Source organism: Zeus faber (assembly GCF_960531495.2).
Source record: "Zeus faber genome assembly, chromosome: 13".
Classification (NCBI taxonomy): Eukaryota; Metazoa; Chordata; class Actinopteri; order Zeiformes; family Zeidae; genus Zeus; species Zeus faber.
Window position 1 is genome coordinate 7,356,685 of NC_137198.1, and position 20,300 is coordinate 7,376,984.

The window sequence follows — 20,300 nt, forward strand, 5'->3', positions numbered from 1 at the left end:
CCAACTCTAGTTAATGGCATTTCTGGTTCAGAATTTTGGGATGAAAGAAAAGTTCTTCAGCACAGTTCTATGGAAATTTTAATGTATTTATTTGGGTCAAGACAAAAATCTAATATCAGAAGCATTTTGCATACAAACCATGAACAGTTTGAAACAGGAAGCCTGAAAAGTAGGCAGGTGTGAAATAAAAGGCACGTTTTCTATCAACTCCATGTCTACATAATTATAAAAAAAAAAAAAAAAAAAAAGAAAAACAAAAAAAGGAAGAAGGGAAAGCCGTAGTATTTACATTATTTAGGCTCCTGGCAGAACACCCCCGGATCGCCCGGTTAAATCCTCAAGGTCAAACAGTGATTTGAGCGATATGTCCTCCACAACAGATCATTTCATTTACAAACATTAACTTTGCCATTGGCGTCACAAACCGAGCGCTTTCATCGGCACAAGCGGGCCCGGGACTTTGGCGCCGTGGAAGCACTGTGTCGCTCCGTCGTGGGGAACAGCAGAGAGAGTCACAGAAGCGGTCGGGACGAGCTAAATTTACTGCTGAACAACATCGTTTCTATGATTTATATTTTGTGGGGTCCTTGCCGCCAGCAGTAATGTCAGAAGCTTGGCAGCGTTCTTGGCAGAGGAATTATGCTTCCCCCCCCCCCCATCGACAGATATGAACATCGTGCTTCCCTCCGCATCCAAAACGGCTGTTTACACAAGGCACGGAGGAGAAGCAGCTTGAGATGCACGACTGTTACAACACAGCCATGAATCCTCCACAGCAGACTGCGCTCCCACTCAGCTCCCACAAGTTCACCCTGTCCCCAGAATCTAACTGGTTGGACGCTTTGTCGAAGTTACTCTTTCAAGACAAATCAGCATTAACAAATAAATACGTGGTGTTTTGTCAGGCCTACGTGGGATATTTAAAATAAAGGTGTCATCGTTCTCATCTGAGTAAACAGCTTCTGCTTTACACTTGTGATTCATAATGCAATTCCGACAAACTGAAAGAAGAAAATACAGGTTTTTTTCCTCCCCTCAGCTCTTGAGTAGGAACCCCAGGAGAAGACAGAACTCCATCTCTGTCGCCATAAACCTCCAAGTTGCCGCTGCAGAGGTGAATTTGATAAATAGATTTGACTGCAGGCTGTAGATTTAACAGCCTCAATGAAGTATGTACACCAGCATCAAAGTCAGAAAAAAGACGAGCTAAACACCTGATGAGACTAAATGGCAGCGAGACGCAGCGTTGGATCCACTCGCGGCAACAGGAAAGCCAATTAAAGCAACAGCCTATTGTTACATATTCGGCACTCATCGTCATCACCGCTGTAATGGATTTCCATATTCCGCGTTAGGAAAACAAGCGAGCTCTCCCTGAGGACGGTGATCACCGACCTCGCTCACGCCCCAAAGCCAATCGGTTTTCTCCAAATGAGTTTCTGACGGGGAAACCAAAAGCATAAAATGTCCTTTGAACGGGGACGAGAATGCTGTCTGGACTTTTCCATCAGTAAGAAAATTAGGAAGTCACACCTTCTCTATAATTGCTTTTACTTGAGGGAAGATGCTTCGACATCAAGCGACGTAATCGTTCTCGGCGCGACACCATCGGGGCGTCCAAACCGGCTCTTAGATGTGAAATGGCATAAAATGACGTCTGCATCACAGGATGAATTTAATTAGCGCAGCAAGTCAAAATAATCCAATTGGACAAATTTAAAAGATAATAACAAGGGGGAGCAGTTACACGGCGAGAGGCGCTTTCATCGTCAGAGTTTAACCACAGTTTTTTGGAAATACGAATCAGACACAATGCCCCTGCGGTCAAGGACCAAACCGGAGTCAAATCCACTTTCAGACCGTTTAGTAGTCACCATATATACATGACATCATACTCTGACCATTCTGACGAAAACTCGCATTTTTAGTTTTAAGGTTTCTCATCAGATTTGCTTGCTTAAATATTACAAAACACCGAAAAATAGTAACAATACAACTCTAAAATTAAGTGCTATCATCAGGAAAATGGTTCAGAATGTAATGTCAAAATGTAAAATGTGTGTGGTGAACTCAACAAAATGGGCTAAAACTCAATTTGACAGAGGGACGGTCACGTAAGACGGAATCACCGGATCAATTCGAGAGGTTGTGATTCCCGACTGTGTGTGTGTGTGTGTGTGTGTGTGTGTCTCTAGCTGCAGAGGTTTATGGTTGAAGCAGGTCTGCGTTGTTTAGTTGATTAGCTTGTTGGCTCTCTGGTTTGCTTCATCGATGCGAACTTTGGTCATGTCCGCCTGAAAAAAAAAAGGAAAAACAGACAAAACAAAAAGTTTGTTTGATTATTATTTGTTTAAAAAAAAAAAAAAAAAAACTACCCTCCAATAACACCACCAGCTGCAGCTGCATAAACTGTAAGTTTGATAAGACAACAGGGTATTGATGTGTGGAGGAAGTTCAGGTGTTACGACAGCAAAACAGTGCAAGTCGAGAAAGAGAAGAAAGGAGTAGGAAGTAAGGAAATAACACATGTACACATCTATCAACTTATACATTGAAAGACACAATTATTGAGATAGACAGAAGACACAGATAAATAGACAGATAGATATATAGATAGATGGAAGACATTGATGGATAGATAGAAGACACCGACACTAAGAAGACACTGGTAGACAGACTGTGGTATTTTAAAAGGATACAGAGGACATGTCACAAGCCCTGCTACGACATGTGGTTCTAGCTGCTTGTAAGACGCTACCTTGTCCGTGATGCGGTCGATCTGCTTGTTCTGCTTGTCAATCTCGCTGCCCATGTCCGAGGCCATGGTCTTCAGGTTACCGATGATGCTGCCCACGGCGTCCAGGTTCTGCTCCATCTCATCCTCACGGGCGTCGCTGGTTATCCTGCAGGAGGCATCAAGGCGACATGCCATACGGGAGGAACAGTTAACCACGGAGCAGGATGTGAGATCAAATTATCTCACAAACAGAGGCGGGTCCATAGTCAAAGGTTTGGATTTCAAGCAATCTGTCTGGTGGCGATGGAGAATTTCAGAAGACCAATAAACGCAGCTAAAAGGCAGCTGTAAATCCTTGTACCGCAGCAGATGTGTGTACCTCTTAAATATGCTTCAGTATTTCCAACGCTGTGTTTTAACCAGTGCTTGAAGTGGGTCAGTACCGGCACTTCTACATTTTACTTTTTGGCGTACCTGGACTTTTCTTGAGCACCGGCACTTCTCATGAGCTGCTGTTCTGTTCTGCCTTCTTAAGTTGACAACATTTAACTACACAACTTTACAATTTAACTATATTGTGAAATTACAATAACCTAAATCCCAGACAATATCGAGTCTCATATCACAATGTCGACATTGTAGAGATACCGAATTTCTCAAATATATACCGAAATACCAAATAATAACCCGGCCTCTAATAAATGCTGGGGACGTGGTCTACACTAACAAATAAAAGCCTGCCTCAAATACAGACCAGGCGAAAAACGGATTTGAGCTGCAGTGCTGCTCCCTTGCGGAGCTCCACTCCCAAACAAAACAAATAAAACTGTGTTTTTATTGTAGATGTATTTCATTTACTCCATTTCCTACTGCAGTGTCGTAGATCGCAGATCGCTTTTTGCGAAAAACGACGCGCTCTGAGGCCTCTCGCTCTCCAGCGCACCAAGCAGGAAGTGGTGCATTCAAGGCAAACTTGGAAAACTCTGATTCCTCCGTCAGCTACCACCACAAGTGTGACTTTTCACTATACATGTGTTTGCATGGCATGGTACATAGATGGAAGTTTGATTTTAAATTAAAAAAAAAGTTTCATACTTAAATATGATCAAATATACTGTGGAATTAGATATAAAAGCCTGCCTCTAATACAGGATATTGCCTGGCCATAGGTACATTTAATGATTTAATAATTTCATTTTCAGTTAGTTGCTCCTCAATATTTGAAATGCTGTTTCCTCTGAATGACATCTTTTGACACCCACCTCTTGATGTAAGGTCCTGAGGGAGCCGGGGCACTCATCTGGGGCGCCTGGCCGTTGCGGACCCCTGAAGGTTGCCTGGAGACCACCGTGACTCCGTCAGACCGGACGCTGCCGCCGGCGCTGCCTCCGAGTCCCCAAGTGCGTCTGTACCGCGAGTCGTGCTCTATGGACGTCACCCTGAAAGAGCAGGTTGAGAATCTTTGAAACACCGTCGAGGGACATTAAAGTGTAAAAGGTGTGTAAGAAATAATCCATGTCACTGTTGATACTATGAGGCTAGTGCTGTTAGTACAATGGCTTCACTAGTACTACAACTACTACTACTACATGCAATACTGAGAAATTTACTGCAAAATCCTTTAGGGCGTACCTTATTTTTTGGTAATCATCATAGAATCCCCTCCATTGTGAAAGCATTTTAGGAAGATTTTTTTGTTTAGAATCAGGCAAGCATAGTCATTATATTGTGATATGTACACTCACTGAGCACTGTCTCAAGAACACCTGTACACCTACTTATTCATGCAATTATCAATTATCCAATCAGCCAATCGTGTGGCAGCAGTGAAATGCATACAATCACGCAGTTACAGGTCAGCAGCTTCAGGTTAAGGTGCACATCAACCATTAGAATGGAGAAAAAATGTGATAGTGTTTTCGACCGTGGCATGATTGTTGGTGCCAGACGGGCTGGTTTGAGTATTTCTGTAACTGCTGATCTCCTGGGATTTTCACGTACAGTCTCTAAAGTTTACTCAGAATGGTGCGAAGAACAAAAAACATCCAGTGAGTGGCAGTTCTGCGGACAGAAACGCCTTGTTGATGAGAGAGGTCATCAGAGAATGGCCAGACGGGTATGAGTTGATAGAAAGGCTACGGTAACTCAGATAACCACTGTGTACAGTTGTGGGGATGAGAAAAACATCTCAAAATGTAAACCAAGTCGAACCCTGAGGCGGATGGGCTACAACAGAAGAAGACCACGTCAGGTTCCACTTCTGTCAGCCAAGAACAGAAAGCTGAGGCTGCAATGGGCACAGGTTCACCAAAACTGAACAGCTGAAGGCCGGAAAAACGTAGCCTGGTCTGATGAATCTCGATTCATGCTGAGGCACACAGATGGTAGGGTCAGAAATTGGCGCCAACAGAATGAATCCATGGACCCAACCTGCCTTGTGTCAACAGTCCAGGCTGGTGGTGTAATGGTGTGGGGAATTTTTTTTCCCCCCACACACACACCTGGGCCTGTTAATACCAATCAATCATCGTTTGAATGCTTGACAGCCTATTTGAGTACTGTTGCTGACCATGTGCATCCCTTCATGGCCACAACGGACCCATCTTCTAACGGCTTCTTCCAGCATGATAATGCACCGTGATGTCATAAAGCAAAAGACATCTCAAACTGGTTTCATGAACATGACGATGAGTTCAATGTTGTTCAGTTTCCTTCCTAGTCACCAGATCTTGGAGATTCGCAGCATGAATGTGCAGCTGACAAATCTGCAGGAATTAATTGCGTGACGCAATCATGTCATGGACCAGATTCTCAAAGGAATGTTTCCAACATCTCGTGGAATCAGCGCCAAGAAGTATTGAGGCTGTTTGGCAAAGTGAGGCCCCACCCAGTATTAGTAAAGTGTTCCTACTTCCCAATAAAGTCCAAAGTCTAAATGTGTTTGTTTGTAGGTCTGACGTTCCTGTTGAAAAGAGATTCGGGATGTCTTTAGTTAAAATCTACATGTAATAATATGACAATGGATAAATAGTGTGGTTGGGAAAATCCTGTCAAACAGGTGCAGCATTTCCTTTTAAATTAATTTAAATATCAAATATTTGCCTCTGCGGATGTAGTTTGGAGAGACAGTCCAGTCCGATGGCGCTGAAGTCGACTGTATTTGGGCCAATTAGACAACCTTAGGAATATGTCTCTTAGGTAATGAATGACACACTGCCTCAGTGTCATGATTCCCAGTGGAACTTTGCTACTACTTTGAGCAATTTGACTAGATCCTTATTGTATTCCTGATTTTACATTGTGAATTCAACTTTGATTGATTATTAACAGCAAAAACAGTCTAGGAAGTTAATAAAATTGACCCTTAAAGACATCATCTAACGATATCATGATATTACAATAACCAAGATCCCAGATGATATATAGTCTCTCATCACAATATCAACATCATATTGATATACTGTATATTACGATCAATATGAGTGAGTTGATCATAATAGTCCAAATTAACCCCCACACCCAAAAAGAAAGTGAAGATAGATGTGTGAAACCGCCCTCTGCGCGTTGCACATGAGAATACCTGTCACACGGACAGACGCAGAGGCCACAGCACTTGGAGAGGTCTGTCAGGTTCTTCTCCGCCTGCCTCATGTCCTGGTTGATTTGGTCCATTCCCTCCTCCACATTCCTCAGCTGCTCTGGAACAGACAAACAAACAGGCCGAAGAATAAACAGGCGGGCGGAGAAACACAAAAAACAGGAGGACAGGCAGACGGGGATAAAACTAAGATACAGGCAGAATCAGAGACACGGGTGACGGCGTAAGGATTACTTTTGCTAAGTACCAGGTATGACGCAGTATTTTTGTTTGTTTGACTTTGTATTTAAACATTAATTATCCAATTGTTTTTGTTGATCTCCCCATTAAAATACATAACATTAAACTGATCTTTGTGTTATTTCCACTACAAAGTAATTATATATATGAAAACATTTATGATGATATATGTAATTATACAAATGAAATAGATAAATATACATGCATGATAAACATAGAAACACTCTGTAATTTAGAATAATTATAACAGTGTCCAATGGTTTTGTCAAACTCCAATTAGTGTGACAAATATAAAGGTGGTTCAACAATATTTTCTGTCAACACTGGCCTTTGATAATCACTGCTTTGCATTTGCATATATTTCTCAAACTACATGGATTTTATCAAAAGCACATATTTCCATAGCTAAAAAATAAAAATGTAATAACACATTCATACAATAAACCTTAATGCTAGTATTTTAAGAATTACAATCAATCTGAACACACAGAAACTGCAACTCTGTACTCAAGAAGTGTGAATGTGCGTGCATGTTAGTGAATGTATCACGCCCTTGTACTTGTATTGTGAACAAATGTGTAATTCATGTTCCTCAGCCACTGCGCTATGTGTTGTAAAAAGCTAATTAGTGGTAATCCTACCTCCTTGGTGGTCCAACATCACCATGGTTTTACCACCTGTCTCTTTGCTCTGGAAACACAAGGAAAACATCACAGCTTTGTGATTGTACGCTGAGGTTTAATTCAAAAGTTTTAATTTGCATCAATCCTACATTAGTATGATAAACTGAGACTTGGATTTAATGGTTGTGTCTCCCATTCTGATAATAGGTTTTACATTTGGAAAATAAAATATAATCTCTTTATTCCACAACATTAATAAACAAGGTAATGCCAATTTTGGCCTCAGGTATATAATATATTAAAAAAAAAAGTTTTATCATAATATGTCAGGTAAAAGCTTACAATTCATAGATCAGAATATATTGAATTAGAATTGAGCTGATTACCAATGTTACGCACGCTTTGTTGATCCCCGGGGGGAAATTCAGCACAAAGATAGAATGATCCGTGTGTGTGACAAGACAACAAAGCTTCATGTAAAGTTAATTTATTTAATTTCAAATGGTTTCCTTTGTTGGTGTGTTTTCTGCTTCTGAATTCAATTTTCATCACCATTCAACTCAGTTTTATGGGCACATTGTCATAGTGCCAGTATGAATTCTGCATATCAAAGTGACGGCCCGGTAAGATGAGGCACCGTGGTGCACTACGGTTAGATGAAACCCTGCTGACACCATGTTGTCACGTGTCTCACCTCCTCAGCCATTCGCAGCATCCTCCGTGTGCTCTCCAGTGACTGGGGGAGGAACGACAAGTGGCGTTAGAGGATACAGCGAAGCAGGGGAGGCTGTCATCCACAAATATTTGGCAGAGAAAGAGAGAGAGCGAGGGAAAGAGAATTAGAAAATACAGTCACAAAGACAGACAGAGAAAGAGAGAGACGGGAGGGATCAAGGAAACAGAGATGCTTTGAGAATTAAAATGGAGAACAGCACCGACAGGCATGAGTAGGATACAGAGAACAAGATTTGTGAGATGGTAAATAAAATGGAGAAAAAAAACAAAACTAAAAAGTTATAGAAGTACAGATAAACACACAAGGAAAGAAACCATAACATGTATTCATGTAAGGATCAAAATAGACAACCATAACAAAATACAATTTGGAAATAAACAACACATTTTCATCTGCTTAAGGCCAAGATTATACTTTAAACAAAAAATAATTTTGAGTTTTTGTTTCATAGTCTTACAGCTGGATAGAACAGTGTCTGCACGTACCGCAGGGGACTTGAATTTAATACATTTTAAGGCCTTTTAAATTGTTAATGGAACTGTTACAGGTACAGGAACAAATCTAACCATTTATTTTTTCCATAAAACATTGCACCGATAATGACGATTTTCTTGGATTTCTCTCTACAGGTAAGTATGAAGTGAGTTGGATTTATCGAGAGGAGCGCGGCAGCTAAGAATGATGACAAGTATAAGGTTCACTGGTATTGGAAATGTTGATTCTGATGCAGAAGAACTTGACTCATTTTGAATAGATGAAAAATGTGTGGTGTGGATTGAGCAGCCACACCTGTCTTTGGTCTAGGTAATTGGGCCCGGGAGAAGGGTGGCTGTTTGCCTGTTGAGCGTTAGAGAAATCAACGAGCAACAGGTAAAACCCCCATCCCCACACACACACAGAGGAGAGAGAGAGAGAGCGAGAGAGCGAGCGAGAGCGAGAGCGAGCGAGAGAGAGAGAGAGAGAGAGAGAGAGAGAGAGAGAGAGAGAGAGAGAGAGAGAGAGAGAGAGAGAGAGAGAGAGAGAGAGAGAGAGAGAGAGAGAGAGAGAGAGAGAGAGAGAGAGAGAGAGAGAGAGAGAGAGAGAGACCTTGTCATGACATCTTTCCATCTGTTCCAGGCTTGTTCCACCTTGCCCACTTTCTACAATTAATCTGGTATGTTTCGCCCCATCGCCTCTGTCTCAAAGGGCCCTGAAAACGTCACTTGGGTGGCGTGTGGCAGGCGGAACTACCACAGTATGGATAACCAAGATCCAACAAAATGTTTGATTTGTTGTTGAAATTAAGACATCAAACCAGGGTTTCTGCAGGTTTCAACAAGTTAATTTTAAGACTTTTTAAGACCATTATGGATCCAATTTAAGACCTTTTACACATCCATACGGGAAAAAACAGAAAGTAAAGTTCCCATGAACGCAGCATCACTTCCCTAACTAATTACAGTTCTCAGTTTCCGTGACGGTAGCATCAATTCCTGTTTTGGATCACTTTCAACCCGAGAGCTGTGTCCGCGTCTTCTCAACATAAATACCAGAGAACGAGTCTACTAGTAAATCGATAGTGGATGGCATCTTTCTCAGGCGGATTAAAAATAATAATAATGATAATAATAATAATAATGCTAAGATGGGTTGCCATCGTTGACACCCTAACAACTCTTTGGCTCTGGACAATTCACACAAGTCACCGAAATTGACATGAAAGAAAGTGACATTTGCCGAAAAGAGAGTTGTTTGTATCCTGAACTTCCTAATCCAAACAATGTTTAAGACCTGTCAAAATCATATTTAAGATAGTCTAAAGCCTAAAATTCAGCTTATTGGATTTTAGACTTTAAGACTTTTTAAGGACCCGTGGGACCCCCGTCACACTATTTGGACCACTATTTGGAAAACTGAATTTCAACAGACATGCAGGCACCCTGGCCAACAAACTCCTGTTCCTATACTCTGCCCTTACTTTCCTTCGTAACCTCCCTAGACTCCCTTGACGGCGCCTGTGGCTAGATTTCACATACTCCAAATCTAAACGCAGCTTTTGAATACATAACAGGAAAACCTTTCCTTTATCTCGAGACCCAGCTGATCAGGTGACACATGAACAGCGACAAGAGTCACCACAGCCGAAGGCACAACCCTGCATGGTGTCAACCTTCAACAGTAAGACAGTGACAATGTGGTGTCACAGTGTGTAGGGTGGAATGCAGTCAGTGCAGGTGAGCGAAGACCTTCATGCCTCTATTAATAGCGAGCTGCGCTGGGAGAGCTCGGTGGAGACAAACGAGTGCAGGGCAACAAAGGAAGACGGGAGAAGGGCGACGACTCGCAGCGCTGTGTCGTAGTCAGCGTCGCGGTGTCATCGTCAGCATCGCTAATGAACTGCTAACAAGAGCAAACGGGAGGCAGGCTCATAATTCTCTCCGTGCTGTGTTTGCTCTGAATACATTAAGCGGTGAGGGACAGACACGGGCAAACAGGGCGCTGGAGGGAGGGAAGCGTTAAGAACTAACCAGGCTTCAGTCAGCTTAGCCACAACATGGCTGTGAAGGATAAACACTATATCAGCTTCTCGTTTGTTTCCCGACTCCGGCTAATTAAGCCCAAAAGTGCCCTTGTAGAAAGCCCCCCCCCGAATATGGAGCGCTGCCAACGTCTTAACAGATACAGTCCAGCGAGGGGACACTCTTCATCATAATATTTTATAATTTCCCAGTGATGTTGGCGGAGGCGAGGCCTGAAACTAGGATGCATGCAGACTCCAGCAGGCCGAATGCAAAACTTTTTAAGCAATAGAATGGAAGTGAAAACTATTGTAAAAGTAATCATTAAAAATGAAAGCAATGGGCTTATTCAATCTCAGTTCATACTTTTTCTGGACTTACATCAGTTAAAGGAAAACTCTGGTATTGTTTTTAAATTGTTGGATCATTGGGGGTAAACCCGAATGATTGGCATCCAAATCTTTTAAACAACAGGGCAATCATGGTCACCAAAAGAATGCAGTCGTGATTGTCCTGTTGTGCTACACAGCCAGGCAGTTGGCTGTAGTTATTCTCTCAATACTGAATCAATTTAAAGGATTCTAATGTCGATGACTTTAGGGCTGTCACAATCATGAGATTTTAGCTGTGATCTTATTATCTTTTATGTTAATTTTAAACCACTATCATTGTATAAACTTATAATAATGTAATAATATATGTTTACCTTATGAAGCGAATCCATAAATATTGGAACATAACAACATAACATTTCATAACATTGGCTGAAAACTCACATGAAATTTGGATGGAAAATGATTGCGATCAGGATTATGTAATAATTATGACAGCTGTAGTTGACTCCCAATGTTCAGGCAAAAAAATACTAGTGTTTTTCTTTAATTGATAAGAAATATATTTATCAATCTTGGACAAAGTGATAAGCTGTCTTATAAAATCCAACAGTCTGTTTGTCAACCCAAACTGTGATTGGTTACCCAAAGCCAGAGTGACGTGCGGGGTTAGTAGAGGAACCCAAAGCTTTCTCCCCTCTACGATCTTCCAAACCACAACACCAACAAGGTGACGGTTCCCCATGGCAGCAGGGGGGAATAGAAAGGAAATAGAAAAGAGAAATAAAGACCAAGAGAGAGTTAGAGGTTAAAATACTGAGCATGTGGAAGAGAGAAGACACAACATTTAAGTAAGACTTCATTATTCCCAGTTGGGGAATTTGTCAGAGGAGTGGAAAGACAGAGAATTAGTTAATAAAGAACAGAGTAGAAGAGAGATACAGAATTGCACACAGAATCACAAATTAAAAAGGAAGGTCAAGTGCACAAACCAAATCCTCAGACAGAATAAGTTAATATTCCATCCATTTCCCTACAGTTGGCTGATCATATAATGTCCTGAAGTGCTGATTAAACAATTACTTACTGGATAATAAAACCACTTAAATGGAGCTGAGAGCGCTCGAACTGCACTAAGCCACAGAGGGACAGGGGAGCTATCAGGCTAAATTAGGCGTAAAGCGCAATACACTTCCTGTAAATGTCTACCCTACTAATCATGGCACTTTCTAATGAATCTAATTACCAGCCTTAGCCCCAAAACCACAATAGCATGGTTATTTTCCTCAAAAGCCATCCCATGTACACGCACGCACACGCATTTCATTTTGTGATACTGTTTCTCAATTAAGACAAATGCCTCATCCTTATTGCTTCTGCACTTTCAGGCCGCACGACTAGAGTCGGAATAATTATCCCAATTATTTACCAAGATACTGTGATTGTAATTATAAATCCGGACAGTACATTTAGACAGATTTAAAAACAATATTACCACGCTGCACTTTTGCATTTCACATCAGCTAACTAACCATTTTCAAATTGCAGTCACTTAGACAGAGCTGTGTTTAAATTTACCTTCAGAGCAACAGTGTCTGACTTATAATAACATTTAAAAGGATGAAACACGGTAACAAATCAGTTGGACTGCATCGTTACAGGAATTATTAGATCTGGGTGTTTGTACTATAGACTGAGAAAGTCAAAAGAAAACATTTCCCCTGTTGCTGGACAGTTGGTGAGTATTTACTTTACATTTCCACAGCATTAGATTTATATCCTTGACAAACGCCGATTGTAGCTGGTGTGGAAGTACCTTTTCTGGACGATTACCATCCACGTGTCAGTCATTTGTACATTAACGAAGTGTCTCGCTCGTTGAGTTGGAAGGAAAGCAGAAAGACATGCAGGGGGAACATTACCTCATCAGTCAGCTGATCGGCCTTTATGGCGATCTGTTCCACTGTCATGTCGGCCATATTGCTGCTGTCTGGTTTGGAGGCTCCTCCAGTGGCAGCGAGCTCAATACTCTTAGTCTGGGGCCTGGGAGAGAGACAGAGAGGTCAAAGGTCACTCAGCAATATCACAACATGAGTGACTGAAGGTATAATATGTAACTTTTCCGCATTAACAAACTATACCTATGTTATATATTTTGTTGAGTTGTACACTTACATTATCCAGAAGTTTCCAACAAATTCCAAACCCAGAGAAATCCGTAATTTAAATTTAAATATGGGTAACGATCCGTTTCATTAGGTAGGGACTCAATGAAGTAGCTTACGTTAGCTAGCCACTGTATTGTACTATTGTTTGTATTGCTCTACTAACTATTGTTTGATGGAGCACGATTATTTATTTTGTTTGCTGCACGTTGTGTCACCGAAGCTGTCCCCCTAAAGTGCAAACGTACGGTGAAGACAACTCCCATGATCCAACGCTACTTCACAATGTCATCCCACTCTGTCTTTTGTTATTGTTTTGATTGGCAAACCCCAAGGGGCAGAAATTACATATTGTGCATTTAATATGGCTTTCATAAAATACTTCAGAATTTCATTCCAAGACATCGACCAGAAAATAAAGACCATACAAAAACAGAAAGTGCCTTTTTTTTTTAAAGCCCAACAAAGATCCAGGGCTGAGTGATAAACAAAAATCAATCTTCACAATACTTTGTGATGAACTTATTGAACACGTCAATATGGATGATAGGATATTTTGGGAATGACTTTTGTAGCTTTCTAAGATATATAAACACAATAAATATTTGAGAGGCAGTCATTAATAATGCAGATATTATAACCAACCAAACAAGCATTGATTAGAATAGTCTGAAGTTCAGAAAGCTGCTTATTTTACTGTAATACGGTCTTAAAGACAACATTTAACTACAGCATATTTCAAAATCCAATATCCCTAGTACCTTGTCGCATATCAAGATATCAATATTATAATAATATAGGTCCAGCCCAAAGATCTTTTTGAATGAACTTTTAGGAGAAAACAGCAACACAGATAGTACGAATGGATGAATTGTATTTTATCACCGACGATGATCTTTACTTTGTGGCGAAGGTATGTACAATAATCCATGAGCAACTTCACACAAATCAACCATGAAATTAATCTCACATACTGAATATATGATTAAGGCTGTATAAAACTGGAAGCACGAGTACAACATATGACCAAATCTGACTATTTTCTTGTTCCCTGTTGCTGAAGACAACGTCAGAGTATTGCTGAAAAAATAAAGAAACCATCCTTTCTACTTACAAATTCAAGCCCACAGCAGTCCTCCTTGGTATGGGGTTTAACTGGCAGAATATATGCCAACAATGAGCCAGCAGTGATATGGAGGCTGTGAAAATGAGCGTCATGAGATTAGCTGCTCGTTGCCAGCAGAGGCATTCTTACATGACTAGGCCTTGACGCATTACTGAAGGTCACCATTAAACTCAAAATACAGGGCTGCATGATTCTAATTTAATGATAATTCTGTTTATTTTAGTAAATACTGGGGCTGGACGATATGGAGAAAATTCACTTGTAAGTGAATAATTTGTGATTTGGAGCCTCTGCACACAGCTTCAAAACAGCAATGTCTCAAGTTCTTTTTGTTAGATCGTGGTTTCAAGAGCTAGACAACACAATTCCCTCTGAGTAAGCATCACAAAAAAATAAGACACCCATCATCCATTGCGCACAATCCTGAAGAGACGTATAGTACACACAAAACAGAGACAGAGGGTATTACTTAAAATAAAAAGCAAGAAGACTCCCAAAAACATAGGCTCTCACAACAAAACACAACACACCAAATAAACCTAAGATGTTTAATATGCAGACGCAAATTGTACCTTGAGCAAATATTTCCCAACTCGTAATTTGTTTCTTTCAAGGAAAACAATGTTTTCCTTAGCTTATTTGATGGCTGGCTGGGTGTCAATGATCTTGACCACCGAGCGCATGAACGAATACTGTGTAACAGGATGGGATGATACAATGACTAGTGGGCACATCATTAGGCTGTTGGTTGGTCTACTGTTAGTTAGTTTGCTAGAGTCCATCTCATCAAGTTACCGCAGTACTATTCAATTCATTACCCAGTATGAAAAAGATGGATGGTCATCATTAACAGTTAGATGGAATCTGCATATGTATGTATTAATTTACAAGCCTTTGCCAATACCGTTTTCACAACAAAATAAGCAAGTTTACCCGCTAATTGATACCTTCCCATTGCCAGGAGAAATACCGCTTTATTTTTTTTCCTGGTGTGTCACATTAAGGTCACGAACTTGCCGGAAAAGGGCCGTGTCATGTTTCAGGTGCGATTGAGAAAAAAAAAAAATGGCAGAGGAGACAGCAACTTAAACAAACTAGATAAAAAACTGTAAAACTTGGAAAAACAAAACAAACAAACAAACAAACAAACAAAAAACAGCTCATCGCCCAGCAAGACTTCCCTCCGTTCCTACAAAACACCCGCTCAGAAGAATGAAATCGTTCGTATCGGATCATCTATAATGGATCGCTGAACAAGGGTGCGTGCACCAGTCCATCAATGTTGGGGAGCGGAGATGCTCATCCAGTTTGGAGACCAGCTTGGGAGTGCTGGAGAGGCTCGGAGCCCAGTGGGGAATGTGAGGATTCTCCACTGTGATTCCCACGGAGCGATCCCCACACTCAATACATTTCATGGTCCCCCATGCAAGAAAAAAGTAATTCACTTTTTTTTCCCCCTTTCTATTTATGTGCCAAATGTCCAGAACTTCAACTTGCATTGCATAGGTAAAGGAGCCAAAATGAGCGGGTCGACCCGGGTCTATTGCAGTGTCATTTGATCCGGGACTGAAACCCGGGTGTAACCTTTACCACTAATGAGAAATGCTGGTAGTAGTGGGGGTTACTGGGTTGTTGGCGCAGTGGGAAAGGGGCATAACAAAACTGCTGCCACCGGATCTCAGGAATGGTTGTCTGAATGAAATGCAAAGAAACAACCGATCAAGCAATCAGTCAGCCCTGGTTAAAACTGTAACCACCATTACCAATATCGATTATTTAATGATGAGGAAAGAAAATCCCTATACTTTTTTGAAATCATAGTGCTGTTGAGTATTTTGTCATGTTTGACTTGTTAACTTGACAATTCCGCCACAGTGGACACTAAGAGAAATGACAGGCATTTTCATAACATTTACATTTAACATGAATTCATTTAGGAGACACTTTTGTCCAAAGCGACTTACTTGAGAGGCTAGAAACAAAGCAACAGAATAGTCATAGCTAAGATAGGATCATGTATTCAGGTGTTCCTGAAAGAGCAGGGTCTTCAGGTGTTTCTTGAGGGGTTTCTTGTGAGAGTCTCTGCAGAGCGTGACGAGCTGGGTAGTTTGTTTCACCACTGGGGCACCACAGATGAGAAGAGTCTGGATTGAGAACTCATTCTATGCAGTGGAAAAACCACCAACCATTGTGAGACATGCTGAAAACAATGTATTAACAGATCAATAAGATACAAAGCCAGTTTCTTGCCGGAGAAACAGTGTTGTAAAGCTGAATTTAATGTTAACTGGCCGACATCTGGATGGAAAATCTATAAAGCCACAGTAAAAAAGTTTAACCCACAGCTTATGCACTGCGATCAGGGTGCAATGTTGCTTTTACAATGTCTGCATGCTGATGGCGAAAAGGTCCAAGATGCAGAACCATCAAAACCACAAACCTTAAAGCCAAGGCCACAAACATATTTTGTAGACGGTGGCAACACAAGATCAATATCTTTACAAGAAAAGTCTTGACCTTATCTGTGCTGCCGTACAGAAAGAATGCACTGTCAAGAGCATATGAGAAACAGTACAGTTTTCCATTGTGATTGAGGTTGTTTGACATTCAGGAAAAGTTTCCGGGTTCTGCTTTTCACCGCTCTTCCTCTAAAGGTTAAAGTGATGTTTTCCTGTTTTGCAAGAAAGCCCGAACTTTTAGTTCCCTTTCAAAACCTGCACCAGCTGACCTTCCTGACAGATAAAAACCACGTGGGAAGATGGGTGGTTGTCAGACAGTCCAAAGGATTTAACGCTGTTGACTCTGCACGTTTATTGGCTCCTGTTTGAGATTGACCAGTCTGCTTTCTCTGACTGCTCGCTGGCCTTGGCAAGCTGCTGAGGTGAGCTTACAACACACACAGGATCAGGAAAGTTTTCAGGCAGACCGCTCCCCCGAATAAACAACACAGCCAAACCATGGACTGAGGGGAGGGGAGGGAGGTGCAGATAGCAATAGGAATAATCCACTTGTATTGATACAGCAAGGCGCCTCAAAACTGGTCACGAAACTCACCTCAATAAAGTCATCACATATCCAATCCCGTGTTTTACCAGTATGAAAAAACAAGCCCTATGAAACGCATGTAAACCTAACAGGGACGTAAAGTCTCCAGCTTCACACCATACACATTCCTCTTGACACATCACAAAGCTGTAACAGCACTACCCATATGCCACGTGGGGGGGGGGGGTGTAGAATAAATGAAATGGCCTTTACGTACCCACTCATGTTGTTGCGACCGTGGCTCCTTCCCTATGCTCAGCCCTGAGTCACATCTTCCAACAGAGAGACACATTACCTGTTCTGCGACCCAAACCTGTTCCGCCAGCTCCTGCAGCAAACTGACGTCTTCCACTTATTTTATCCTCAACTTCACATACTCCGCCCCCCATTTAGCTTCCTGCCAAAAAAGCTGTTTTGTAGAGCCTAGAGCCTAATTCAGGCTTTTTATTTTTTTTGTCCTAGTTCATAATATACTTTGCACTTCAATGTCCAAGGATGTAGTGTGCTTAGTCAATTGTGAAGTGTGTTGGGGTGGTTTGACTAAACTCTGTGTAAACATGGGCCCGCAATCACTGGCATTGTGCAGGCAGGAGGGGATACCTGAAGGTCCTTTTCCTTTTTCCTTTCATAAACATGTCATTGAATCACGGCTTCATGGGAAACAGCAGCCTACTGGAATGACTGCCAAGCGCAACTCGTTATTGCAAGAGCTGTCAATGATAAATACACGGCCACGAGACATTGTGAGAGGCGGTTAATCATTTGCTTTGTATTAAATCTTAAATGGCTATGGACTCTACTCCTACACTTGTTTTCTTTTAGTAAAGTCACTCGGGCACAGTGAGTTTGCCAACTTTCATACTGAGTGGACAACAGGGTTCGTCAAGTTACAATTGAAAAATTCAGTGGCACATTTTGAGGAGAGAAAACCTTAAAAAAAAAAAAAAAAAAACCCCACATAGGTTCAACGAAGTGAAGTATTTTTTTTTTTTCAGTTGAAGCAATGACTCAAATCGAATGGTTTCTTTAGTCGTCCTGAAACACTGAATTAACCCAAACAAGCCAACCTCTGGTGTTAAATGAAAACACAGCTGAGCTACTTAAAACCGCATGGCTGCTTAAAAAAAACTATACTGTGACTGGGTGATAACAACAACAATACAACCACCACAATAATAGTAGTAGTAGTAGTAGTAGTAGTAGTAATAATAATACTACTTTTCTTACATTGTGTTGAAGTTGGAAGGAACACAGCAGCATCCGGGTACCCCGCTAGCCCAGCCGCGTTAGCTTAGCGCTACTAGCAAGTTAGCTATCGTTAGTTCCGCTTTCCGTCGCGTACCTCTCCAAACAAATACATTCCGTGTGAACAAAGTGAGAAACGACCCATTAACTCGGCGTGCGATACTCACGCGTCAAGTTCCTTGTTCGGGGAAGAAGAAAAAAACAAAACAAAAAAAAACCCCTGGTTCAAAACTCCTCCTCCCGCTTCACGGTGCGCGAACTTGACGGCGGCGGCGCCTCCCGGATTCCTCCGCTCCCCTGGCCGAAAGTTAGCGACGGGACGAGTAGCTCGGCGCGAACGCGTCTCCCAAATGAGTCGGGGGGGGGGCGGACGACTGCGCGAACCCTCGGCTCACAAACTGAAAATAACTTCACGATGAATACATCCAGGTCGAAAGGCATTTGGCAGAATCGAATGTGATTCGCATTTATTTTTATTTTTTTGTTTGTTTTTGCATTCGAATACACTTTCCATTCCACCAACACGACACCGGAGAGGCCGGTCCAGAGAGAGGGGTTTTTTTTTAGGCTCTACCGTTTGCTTTCTCCCGCCTGAATAAACCAGATAAAAGTGAATTATTATTATTTTTTTTTTTTTTGTCATCCACGCGTTGCATTCGTCTGCGAAACACGTTTATTTTTGTGGGAGTCAGTCGAATACACGTGCTGGCGTCCATTGTGCGCGTTCTGCCGCCTGGGGAGAATCCCGTCCAGACGAACCCAAGTCGGAAGGACGTCGAACGACTCTTTTTTTTTTTATCTGTATTGAGTGACGCGTCGAGAGACCGATCTTTGAAGGCGTCGAACCGTCCACCGCCGAGGAGTTTACGGAGCGCTGTTGCGCACGCGCAGTCGGCGCGGCGCTGCCCCGCTCTCCCACATGGGTGCAGCATTCACCGTTTGTCGTGCAATCCGCGTACGCCGGGGTTAGACTTTTGTTGGGTGTTTTTGTTTTCGTCTCTCTCTCTCTCTCTCTCTCTCTCTCTCTCTCTCTCTCTCTCTCTCTCTCTCTCTCTCTCTCTCTGGGATGCGAGGCAATGCGAGCTGGTATCCTTGAATCTTTCTGTGTCACTCCCCGAGTTTTGGAGTCAAGAAACCCGCAGTAATCCGCTCAAGGTGAACGCAAAGACACTGCAGCGTGCAAGCCAAACATATCAAGTGGCTGCAAGCAAGACAGTCCACATGCCAACGTTGTTTTTGTGCCTGCGTCTGAATTATTCGATAGAGATAAATGCAAACCGGACGCCTCCAAATTTGCACGAGGGGGGGAACGCTCCATCCGAGCTGATCTCACCAAACTGTCCACAGTGCCCATGCAGCTCTCTCACCCCATGTATCTTTTATAGAGTCTACATAGCATGCATTATTCAGCTAAAACACTGGGTCCATCTGGATCCCTGTGTGTATACCGCATGTGCAGTTTTGAACGTGTGTGTGTGGGCTGGCCCACGTGTGCAGGCGTGTGTGGTTATAGTTAACTTTGATGCCATCCCATTTCACCATTTCACGGCACATCTAACAGTCCTTGGCGAGCTGCGAATCAGTATTTCCTCCATAATGACACAAATCTGAAGGGTGTGTGTGTGTGTGTGAGAGAGAGTGATTGATTGACAGAGAAGGGTATAGAGTTGGGAGCCAGAGAATCAGGAGTGAAAGAGAACATGGCGAGAAGAGAATTTATTAGAAAAAGAAGTGAAGGACAGGGAGGAAGGAATGCAAAGGAGGATAGAGAGAGAGAGAGAGGGAGAGCGAGAGCGAGCTTAAGTGAATATGTAAGTGTGACTGCAGATGGTACATTCAGGATCAGGCTCTTTCATCTTGCTGTTTCTCATTAACAGAGATGGGAATGCTGCCTTAATTCCATAATTCCTAAATCATCATGCCAGTTAGTAGAATATGAGAAGACAAAAGTACTG

The 20,300-nt window shown here is 42.0% G+C and overlaps 1 protein-coding gene across 3 annotated transcripts; it reads right to left on the minus strand.

The window, feature by feature from the left end:
* Positions 1–78: 78 nt before the first annotated feature.
* On the minus strand, positions 79–18,594 carry snap23.1 (synaptosome associated protein 23.1). 3 transcript variants are annotated; one of them, XM_080012507.1, is made up of 9 exons: positions 18,513–18,594; positions 12,687–12,807; positions 7,893–7,934; positions 7,217–7,265; positions 6,318–6,435; positions 4,370–4,399; positions 4,000–4,176; positions 2,759–2,903; positions 79–2,294 (listed from the first exon to the last, which is right to left on the minus strand). In XM_080012507.1, the coding sequence occupies exons 2-9, from the start codon at positions 12,741–12,743 to the stop codon at positions 2,232–2,234; spliced, it is 681 nt and encodes a 226-aa protein (XP_079868633.1). In that variant the 5' UTR covers positions 12,744–12,807; positions 18,513–18,594; the 3' UTR covers positions 79–2,231. The 3 variants fall into 3 exon arrangements, with proteins under 3 accessions (XP_079868633.1, XP_079868631.1, XP_079868632.1); XM_080012505.1 differs by lacking the exon at positions 18,513–18,594 and adding an exon at positions 18,328–18,494; XM_080012506.1 differs by lacking the exons at positions 4,370–4,399; positions 18,513–18,594 and adding an exon at positions 18,328–18,494.
* Between the last annotated feature and the right edge of the window lie 1,706 nt (positions 18,595–20,300).

Coding starts and splice junctions, on each gene's coding strand:
- snap23.1 (XM_080012505.1), bottom strand. Junction 7,935..12,686: donor CCGATCAGCTGACTGATGAG/GTAATGTTCCCC, acceptor TTCCTCCCCCAG/TCACTGGAGAGCACACGGAG. Junction 2,904..3,999: donor TCAGGACCTTACATCAAGAG/GTGGGTGTCAAA, acceptor TGCCTCCTGCAG/GATAACCAGCGACGCCCGTG.